Source organism: Amblyraja radiata, chromosome 1 (assembly GCF_010909765.2).
Source record: "Amblyraja radiata isolate CabotCenter1 chromosome 1, sAmbRad1.1.pri, whole genome shotgun sequence".
Taxonomy (NCBI): domain Eukaryota; kingdom Metazoa; phylum Chordata; class Chondrichthyes; order Rajiformes; family Rajidae; genus Amblyraja; species Amblyraja radiata.
The window spans coordinates 192,700,626-192,710,788 of record NC_045956.1 but is presented as its reverse complement, the minus strand read 5'-3'; the positions used below and the strand labels follow the sequence as shown (position 1 = coordinate 192,710,788).

At 47.8% G+C, this 10,163-nt stretch overlaps 1 protein-coding gene across 1 annotated transcript; it reads right to left on the bottom strand.

Moving 5' to 3' along the window:
* Positions 1-200: 200 nt before the first annotated feature.
* LOC116982994 (zinc finger protein 239-like) lies at positions 201-7,810 on the bottom strand. The gene is made up of 2 exons (XM_033036519.1): positions 7,754-7,810; positions 201-1,520 (listed from the first exon to the last, which is right to left on the bottom strand). The coding sequence occupies exon 2, from the start codon at positions 1,401-1,403 to the stop codon at positions 270-272; it is 1,134 nt and encodes a 377-aa protein (XP_032892410.1). The 5' UTR covers positions 1,404-1,520; positions 7,754-7,810; the 3' UTR covers positions 201-269.
* Between the last annotated feature and the right edge of the window lie 2,353 nt (positions 7,811-10,163).

Here is a 10,163-nt window from a genome sequence, read left to right as displayed (position 1 = left end):
AAATGTGCCACCATTTCATCTTTTATAAATGACTCCAGCATCTTCCCCACCACCGATGTCAGGAAGATTGTTTGTGTCCTCCTTCGTGAAGACGGATCTGCCATTTCCATGCTCCCCATAATAAATTCACCCGTTTCAGTCTTCAAGGGTCCAATTTTGGTCTTAACTAATTTTTTCCTCTTCACATACCAAAAGAAGCTTTTACTATCATCCTTTATATTCTTGGCTAACTCACCTTCGTACCTCATCTTTTCTCCTCGCATTACCTTTTAGTTATGCACCTTCTGGTGGGCCCGCAGGTTGCCGGACTGGATGAAGCTCTTGCCGCACTGGGCACAGTTGTAGGGCCGCTCCCCGGAGTGGATGCGCTGGTGAACCAGCAGGTGACTGGTCCGGGTGAAGCCCTTGCCACAGTCGCTGCAGTTGTAGGGCCGCTCCCCGGAGTGGATGCGCTGGTGTTTCAGCAGGCTGCTGGAATGGGTGAAGCCCTTGCCACAGTCGCTGCAGGTGTAGGGCCGCTCCCCGGAATGGGTGCGCTGGTGGGTCAGTAGGTTGCTGGACTGGTTGAAGCGCTTGCCGCACTGGGCACAGATGAAGGGGCGCTCACCGGTGTGGATGCGCCGGTGCTCTAGTAGGCTGCTGGACTTGTTGAAGCCTTTGCCGCACTGGGCACAGATGTAGGGGAACTCGCCAGTGTGGAAGCGCTGGTGCTCCAGCAGACTGCTGGGGCGGGTGAAGCCCTTGCCGCACTGGGCACAGATGAAGGGGCGCTCGCCAGTGTGGATGCGCCGGTGCACCAGTAAGTTGCTGGACTTGTTGAAGCCTTTGCCGCACTGGGCACAGATGTAGGGGCGCTCACCAGTGTGGATGCGCTGATGATCCAGCAGGCTGCTGGGGCGGGTGAAGCCATTGCCACAGTCGCTGCAGGTGTAGGGCCGGTCCCCAGTGTGGGTGCGCATGTGCACCCGCTGGTGCTGCTGTAGCTTAGACGAGTCGGCAAAGCCCTTGCCGCAGGTGGAGCAGCCGTAGGGCTTCTCATTTGTGTGCACCCGCCAGTGGACCTGCAGGTTCTGCGCCGTCTTGAAGCTCTTGCCACAGTCGGAGCAGGTTAAGGAGTGTTTTCCCGTGTGAAACTGCCGGTGGACCTCCAGGTCCTGCGCTGCCTTGAAGCTCCTGCCGCAGTTGGAGCAAGGGAAGGGCCTCTCGACGGAGTGCACGCGCTTGTGCTGCTGTAGGTTGCCGTAGCTGGCGAAGCTCTTGCCGCACACCGAGCAGTCGAAGGGGCGTTCTCCCGTGTGCACCCGCTGGTGGGTCTCCAGATGGCTTGGGCATTGGCATGCCTGACCACACACGTTGCATTCATAACGCTTCACCTTTGTGTGCCCCGTCATGTGGTCCTCCATCGAAGCTCAGCCCGCACACCGAGCAGATGGGAGGAGGGGGGGCTCACTAGCACCCTGGCCGCCCTCAATGGCCGCTCACGTCCCAGTCTCTCCGTCCACAGCAACGGCTCCTAAACCCTGCAGGAGGGGAACACAGAGGGTCAACAAGCTGGCAAACAGGACATTACTAGAACATAGATATATTTACACATAGATATATATATATACACATAAATATATACAAATAGCACATTCAGTCTGAAGAAGGGTTTCGGCCCGAAACGTTGCCTTTATCTTCTCTCACCTTTTACCCCTCATTGTGAGTTCCCTCAAACCCCCATTTGTGCCAATGAACACCATTTTGCATGTACATTCATTTCCCCTTACACATTTGTTTGTCTGCAGACAGTAATCTTGCTTCATTTGCATTTTAAACGACAGACTCTTATTATCACATCAAAACAAGCTTTCCCAAAAGAACTCAATCTCAGAATCAGTAAACATAATACATTTTCTTTTTCTCTGTGATTTTGACATTTCCAATCTCATTTAACACTTTAATCAGCATGAGTCTCTTTTTGAACTCGGCTCAAAAGATTTATAACAAACAACACATTTTATCATTCCAGTATAGCTCCGTCCCCCATTCATTGCAGTCTCTTAAAGGGACACACCATAACCTGTCTGTTCATTTGCATTTTAAAGGACAAACCCAAAAGGGACACGCACACATTTGCTCATTGCTTCAAATTTCACACATTCCACATACAAAAAACATTTTTTTACAGGCAGTACATATACAAAAAACATTGTTTTACGAGCAGTACATAATATTTCATCTTCAAAGACATCTCTTTGTAATTTACTTTCCCTTTTTCTGACAAGACTTCTGTTTACCAGAATCCTGGTTACAAAGCCTGCGGACGTCCAAGGGCAGAGAGTGAGATCCCACCGTTCGCAGTTGAGGGGGAACGGCCGGGAGACGGGAAGCAGTGACTCCGGATTAATCCTTACACCTTTCGGCAGCAAGAAGAAGACAGAGGGATGACGAAGAGATGGCCCATGGTGGGGGGAGTCTCCTTAATTTGGAGAATTCAATGTTCATGTCATTAGGCTGTAAGCTATGAGGTGCTGTTCCTCCAGTTTGCGTGTCACCTCACTCTGGCAATGGAGGAGGCCCAGGACAGAAAGATCAGTGTGGGAGTGGGAAGTCCCGGTTGGCTACCGGGAGATCCAGCAGGCCTTGGCGGGCTGAGCACAAGTGTAGGGTGAAATGCACGCCTAGTTGATAAGGCTGAATTATGTTAAAAATATTAGAAAATATTAAATGGATTCCTGGGCCAGCTTACAATTTATATTATAGTCTCAAAGCAGGCTTTTCTCCAGTAGATTGATACAGAATGGCAAGTCTAGGCTTGCCTCAGGTTGCTGTGTATTGAGATAATGACCAATGACTGAAACACGGTAGCATTTGATGAGAGAGGAAGGCCAGATTAATATTGAGACAATGTCTGATGCTTTTGAGGTCTGCAGTGACTGATGACTTTGATATGCAAGTATCTTGTACCAAATGTACTCAATTGTACTCAAGCGTAGGCTTGGCGATCGTTTCGACGAACACCTCCGCTCGGTCTGCATTAACCAACCTGATCTCCCTGTGGCTCAGGACTTCAACTCCCCCTCCCATTCCGAATCCGACCTTTCTGTCCTGGGCCTCCTCCATGGCCATAGTGAGCACCACCGGAAATTGGAGAAGCAGCACCTCATATCACGCTTGGGCAGTCTGCACCCCAGTGGCCTGAACATTGACTTCTCCCATTTCCGGTAGCCCTTGCTGTCTCCTCCCATTCTCAGCTCTCCCTCAGCCCTCTGGCTCCTCCACTTCCTTTCTTCTTCCTGCCCCCCCCCCCCCCCCCCACCCTGCATCAGTCTGAAGAAGGTTTTCGGCCCGAAATCTTGCCTATTTCCTTCGCTCCATAGATGCTGCCGCACCCGCTGAGTTTCTCCAGCATTTTCGACTACCTTCAATTTTCCACATCTGCAGTTCCTTCTTGAATATATTTGGGATGGCAGGACTTTCATATGAAGAAAGATTGGATAGACTCGGCTTGTACTCGCTATAATTTAGAAGATTGAGGGGGGATCTTATAGAAACTTACAAAATTCTTAAGGGATTGGACAGGCTAGATGCAGGAAGATTGTTCACGATGTTGGGGAAGTCCAGAACAAGAGGTCACAGTTTAAAGGTAAGGGGGAAGTATTTTAGGACCGAGATGCGAAAAACATGAAAACTGAATAAGGGGGTGGGGTGTCAAATGGGATAGTCGAGGATGGAGTTAAAGGGAAAGAGAGTAAAGGGATAGTTAATGACCCCAGAATTAACGGGAAAGGAAGCTTACAAAGGGATAGGAGAGTTTGGCCAAGAGTAATAGGGATCGATGTGAAAGGTGTGATGCGTAAGGAATTAAAAGTATTGTATATGAATGCGCAAAGTATAAGAAGTAAAGTAGATGAGCTTGAGGCTCAGTTAGAGGTTGGTAGATATGACATAGTGAGGATTACTGAGATGTGGCTGCAGGAGGATCGGGCCTGGGAACATAACATTCAGGGTTATACATCCTATTGAAAGGACAGGCAGGTGGGCAGAGGAGGGGGGGGGGGGGTAGCTCTGCTGGTGGGGGAGGAAATTCAGTCCCTTGCGAGGGAAGACATAGGGACCGACGAGATAGTCATGTGGATTGAGTTGAGGAATTGTAAAGGCAAGAAGACACTAATTGGTGTTATTTACAGACACCCAAATGGTAGCCCGGATGCACGGTGTAAGTTGCAGCAGGAGTTAAAACTGGCATGTAACAAAGGTAATTCCACTGTGGTGATGGGGCATTTCAATATGCAGGTAGACTGGGAAAATCAGGTTGGTTCAGGACCCCAAGAAAGAGAGTTTGTCGAATGCCTCCGAGATGGATTCTTAGAGCAGCTTGTAATGGAGCCGACCAGAGAAAAGGCAATTCTGGATTTAGTGTTGTTCAATGAACCAGATATGATAAGAGAACTCGAGGTAAAGGAACCGCTTGGAGGTAGTGATCATAATATGTATTAGTTTTAATCTGCAATTTGAGAAGGACAAGGTTAAATTGGAAGTGGCAGTGATGCAGTTGAACAAAGGGGAGTATGAAGGCATGAGAGAGGAGCTGGCCAAGGTAGAGTGGAAAGGGATCCTAGCAGGATTGACGGTGGAACAGCAATGGCAGGAATTTCTGGGCATAATCCGGAAGACGCAGTATCATTTCATTCCAAAAAGGAAGTAAGATTCTAAGGGGAGTAGGAGGCAACCGTGGCTGACAAGAGAAATTAGGGATAGAATAAAACTAAAAGAAAAGATGTATAACACAGCAAAGAGTAGCCAGAAGCCAGAGGATTAGGAAACTTTCATAGGACAACAGAAGGAAACGAAACGGGCAATACGGGCTGAAAAGATGAAGTACGAGGGGAAGCTGGCCAGGAATATAAAGAAGGACAGTAAAAGCTTCTATAGATATGTTAAGGGAAAAAGAGTAACAAAGTCAAATGTGGGTCCCTTGAAGGCAGACACGGGTGAAATTATTATGGGCAGCAAGGAAAGAGCAGACGAGTTGAATAGGTACTTCGGATCTGTCTTCACTAAGGATGACACAAACAATCTCCCAGATGTACTGGAGGACAGAGGATCTAAGGGGGTTGAGGAACTGAAATAAATTTTCATTCGGCGAGAAATATTATTGGGTAGGCTAATGGGACTGAAGGATAATAAATCCCCTGGGCCTGATTGTCTGCATCCCAGGGTCCTCAGGGAGGTGGCTCTAGAAATAGTGGATGCATTGGTGATCATTTTCCAATATTCAATAGATTCAGGATCAATTCCTGTGGATTGGAGGATAGCTAATGTTATCCCACTTTTCAAGAAAGGAGCGAGAGAGAATATTGGGAATTACAGACCAGTTAGCCTGACTTTGGTGGTGGGAAAGATGCTGGAGTCAATTATTAAAGAGGTAATAATGGGGCATTTGGATAGCAGTAAAAGGGTTAGTCTGTCAACATGGATTTATGAAAAGGAAATCATGCTCGACTAATCTTCTGGAATTTTTTGAAGATGTGACAAGTAAATTGGATGAAGGGGTGCCAGTGGATGCAGTGTATCTAGACTTTCAGAAAGCCTTTGATAAGGTCCCGCACGGGAGACTGGTGACTAAAGTTAGAACACATGGTATTGGGGGTAGGGTGTTGACATGGATAGAAAATTGGTTGGCAGACTGGAAGCAAAGAGTAGGAGTGAACGGGTTCTTTTCAGAATGACAGGCAGTGGCGAGTGGAGTGCCGCAAGGCTCAGTGTTGGGGCCGCAACTGTTTACCATATATATTAATGATTTGGAAGAGGGAATTAGGAGCAACACTAGCAAGTTTGCGGATGACACAAAGCTGGGTGGCAGTGTGAAATGTGAAGAGGATGTTAGGAAGTTGCAGGGTGACCTGGACAGGTTGAGTGAGTGGACAGGTGCGTGGCAGATGCAGTATAATATAATAAATGTGAGGTTATCCACTTTGGCGGCAAAAACAAGGGGGCAGATTATTATCTCAATGGGGTTAGGTTAAGTAAGGGGGAGGTACAGCGAGACCTGGGTGTCCTTGTACACCGGTCACTGAAAGTTGGCTTACAGGTACAGCAGGCAGTGAAGAAAGCTAATGGAATGTTGGCCTTCATAACAAGAGGATTTCAGTATAGGAGTAAAGAGGTTCTTCTGCAGTTGTAAAGGGCTCTGGTGAGACCACATCTGGAGTATTGTGTACAGTTTTGCTCTCCTAATTTGAGGAAGGACATCCTTGTAATTGAGGCAGTGCAGCGTAGGTTCACGAGATTGATCCCTGGGATGGCGGGACTGTCATATGAGGAAAGATTGAAAAGACTAGGCTTGTATTCACTGGAGTTTAGAAGGATGAGGGGATTCTTATAGAAACATATAAATTTATAAAAGGACTGGGCAAGCTAGATGCAGGAAAAATGTTCCCAATGTTGGGCGAGTCCAGAACCAGGGGCCACAGTCTTAGAATAAAGGGGAGGCCATTTAAGGCTGCGGTGAGAAAAAACTTTTTCACCCAGAGAGTTGTGAATTTGTGGAATTCCCTGCCACAGAGGGCAGTGGAGGCCAAATCACTGGATGGATTTACGAGAGAGTTAGATAGAGCTCTAGGGGCTAGTGGAATCAAGGGATATGGAGAGAAGGCAGGCACGGGTTATTGATACAGGACGATCAGCCATGATCACAATGAATGGCGGTGCTGGCTCGAAGGGCCGAAGGCCTCCTCCCGCACCTATTTTCTATGTTTCTATGTAACATTTTTCACACAGAGAGTGGTGAAGCTGTGGAATTCTCTGACACAGAAGGTAGTCGAGGCCAGTTCATTGGCTATATTTGAGAGGGAGTTAGATGTGCCCCTTGTGGCTAAAGGGATCAGGGGGTATGGAGAGAAGGCAGGTACAGGATACTGAGTTGAATGATCAGCCATGATCATATTGAATGGCGGTGCAGGCTCAAAGGGCCGAATGGCCTACTCCTGCACTTATTTTCTATGTTTCTATGATTTTATACACCTCTATAGGATCTCCCCTCATCCTCCTGCGCTCCAAGGAATAGTGACCCAGCCAACTCGACCTCTCCCTGTAGCTCACACCCTGTATTCCAGTGCTTCTTAAACTGGTGAATGATTCACCCAAGGACGAATGAAATTATTTTGGGGTGAATTAAGCCAGAGGGGTGAATGAAGGATGAATGACTTAATTTATTCAGTGGTTATTAAGCTCTTATTGGTTTCATGGCAATGGAGCTGGAAATTTGATGTTTTTTTCTCTCTACCTAATTTTCTAATTTCAAAGTCGCCAATATTTCCCAAATTTACTGTATTTTTAGGATGTTCTAAAAGGTGAATACAATAAACAATTAAGTTAATTTATGCTTTTGCTCATGTGACAAAATAAATTCTATATAATATTAAACACAACGGAGAAGACGAAAATGGACAAAAAACATCAGAAAATGTGGTCGAGGGTGAATGAAATGTTGTGATGAAGACTAAAGGGTGAATGGCACTGAAATAGTTTAAGAAGGTGCTCGAGTCCTTTGTGTCTGTCTTGTCCACTGAAGCTGCCTGACCCTCCCCCCCCCCCCCCCCCCCCCCCCCACCACCTCCTCCTCTCCTCCATCCCCCGCTCTTCCATCCCCTCCCCCCTCCTCTCCCCCATCTCCTCTCCTTCCTCCCGCTCCCTCCATCCCCTCCTCCTCCCCCCGTGAGACGGCTCGGGTTCACAGTGAGGGGGGGGGAGGGGGGACCGCACCGACCTGGCGCCGCCGACCATCCGAGACAGAACCGCGTCGTGAACATCCGTCATCACGCCCCGCCCACCCTGCGCCGTGACGTCGTATTACCCCGCCCTTCCTGCGCCGTGACGTCTTCCTGTCCCGCCCATCCTGCGCCGTGACGTCAAACCGCCAATCCGAGGCAGTTGGTTCAGGAAGATGGAAGACAAAAAAGCTGGAGAAACCCAGCGGGTGCAGCAGCATCTATGGAGCGAAGGAAATAGGTAACGTTTCAGGCCGAAACCCTTCTTCAGACTGGGAGTGAGTGGGGACAAGAAAGGAAAAAGGAGGAGGAGCCCGAAGGCTGGAGATGGGAGGAGACAGCAGGGGGACTGAGGAAGGGGAGGAGACAGCAAGGACTAACAACATTGGGAGAATTCGATGTTCATGCTCCCAGGATGCAGATTCCCCAAACGGAATATGAGGTGCTGTTCCTCCAATTTTCGGTGTTGCTCGCTGTGAGAGAAGGGTTAATAGGGATGGTTGATTTATACTAGAACTCTGAAAAATATAACTTAGAAAGAAATAAGGTGTCAGCAGAAGCCAGACTGCTGGTAGAATAAAGTAACAATATACAGAACAGAGGGAACTTCTAGATAAAGAAGTAACAGATAAAAACTCCAGCAGAAGCCTTTGACGTCTGGAGATGTTCCGAGACGTTCCTGGACATTCTCGTGGGAATGTGGGCTTTATGTTATGATTGGACGAAGCTCGATGGGGAGACATGAGGTAGTGACCATAGTGAAGAAAGGTATAAAAGATAGATACAATCTCCATTTTTGTGTGTCTCTAGAGGATGATAGAGGAGAGACACCCTTTTCTGCGCAGAAATGTAATAAAGGAAAACTTGTTTCTTTGATTTTGTCTCTGAAGAGTTTGTGATTGATTTTGGATCTCACACTCGCTATGGCCATGGAGGAGACCCAGGACAGAGAGGTCGGAGACGTAGTGGGATGGTTGAAGTGCTGAGCCACCGGGAGGTCAGCTTGGTTATTGCGGACCGAGCGGAGGTGTTCGGCAAAACGATCCCCCAACCGGTTCAGGAAGATGACGGTTGCAAGATGGCGGATGTTTTAAATGTCGACGGTGAACACAAGATGCTGCAGTAACTCAGCGGGACACACACACATACACACACACACACACAGACACAGACACACACACACACACACACACACACATACACACACACACAGACACATACACACACAGACACACACACACACACACACACACATACACACACACACACACACACAGACACACACACACACACACACACACACACACACACACACATACAAACACACACACACACACACACATACACACACACAGACACACACACACATACACACACGCACACATACATAGAAACATAGAAAATAGGTGCAGGAGTAGGCCATTCGGCCCTTCGAGCCTGCACCGCCATTCAATATGATCATGGCTGATCATCCAACTCAGTATCCTGTACCTGCCTTCTCTCCATACCCCCTGATCCCTTTAGCCACAAGGGCCACATCTAACTCCCTCTTAAATATAGCCAATTAACTGGCCTCAACTAACTTCTGCGGGAGAGAATTCCAGAGATTCACCACTCTCTGTGTGAAAAACGTTTTCCTCATCTCGTTCCTAAAAGATTTCCCCCTGATCCTTAAACTGTGACCCCTTATTCTGGACTTCCCCAACATCGGGAACAATCTTCCTGCATCTAGCCTGTCCAACCCCTTAAGAATGTTGTAAGTTTCTATAAGATCCCCCCTCAATCTTCTAAATTCTAGCGAGTACAAACCGAGTCTATCCAGTCTTTCTTCATATGAAAGTCCTGACATCCCAGGAATCAGTCTGGTGAACCTTCTCTGTACTCCCTCCATGGCAAGAGTGTCTTTCCTCAGATTAGGAGACCAAAACTGTACGCAATACTCCAGGTGTGGTCTCACCAAGACCCTGTACAACTGCAGTAGAACCTCCCTGCTCCTATACTCAAATCCTTTTGCTATGAATGCTAACATACCATTCACCTTCTTCACTGCCTGCTGCACCTGCATGCCTACTTTTAATGACAGGTGTACCATGACACCCAGGTCTCGTTGCATCTCCCCCTTTCCTAATCGGCCACCATTCAGATAATAATCTACTTTCCTGTTTTTGCCACCAAAGTGGATAACCTCACATTTATCCACATTATACTGCATCTGTCATGCATTTGCCCACTCACCCAGCCTATCCAAGTCACCTTGCAGCCTCCTAGCATCCTCCTCACAGCTAACACTGCCCCCCAGCTTCGTGTCATCCGCAAACTTGGAGATGTTGCATTCAATTCACTTGTTCAAATCATTAATATATATCGTAAATAGCTGGGGTCCCAGAACTGAGCCTTGCGGTACCCCAC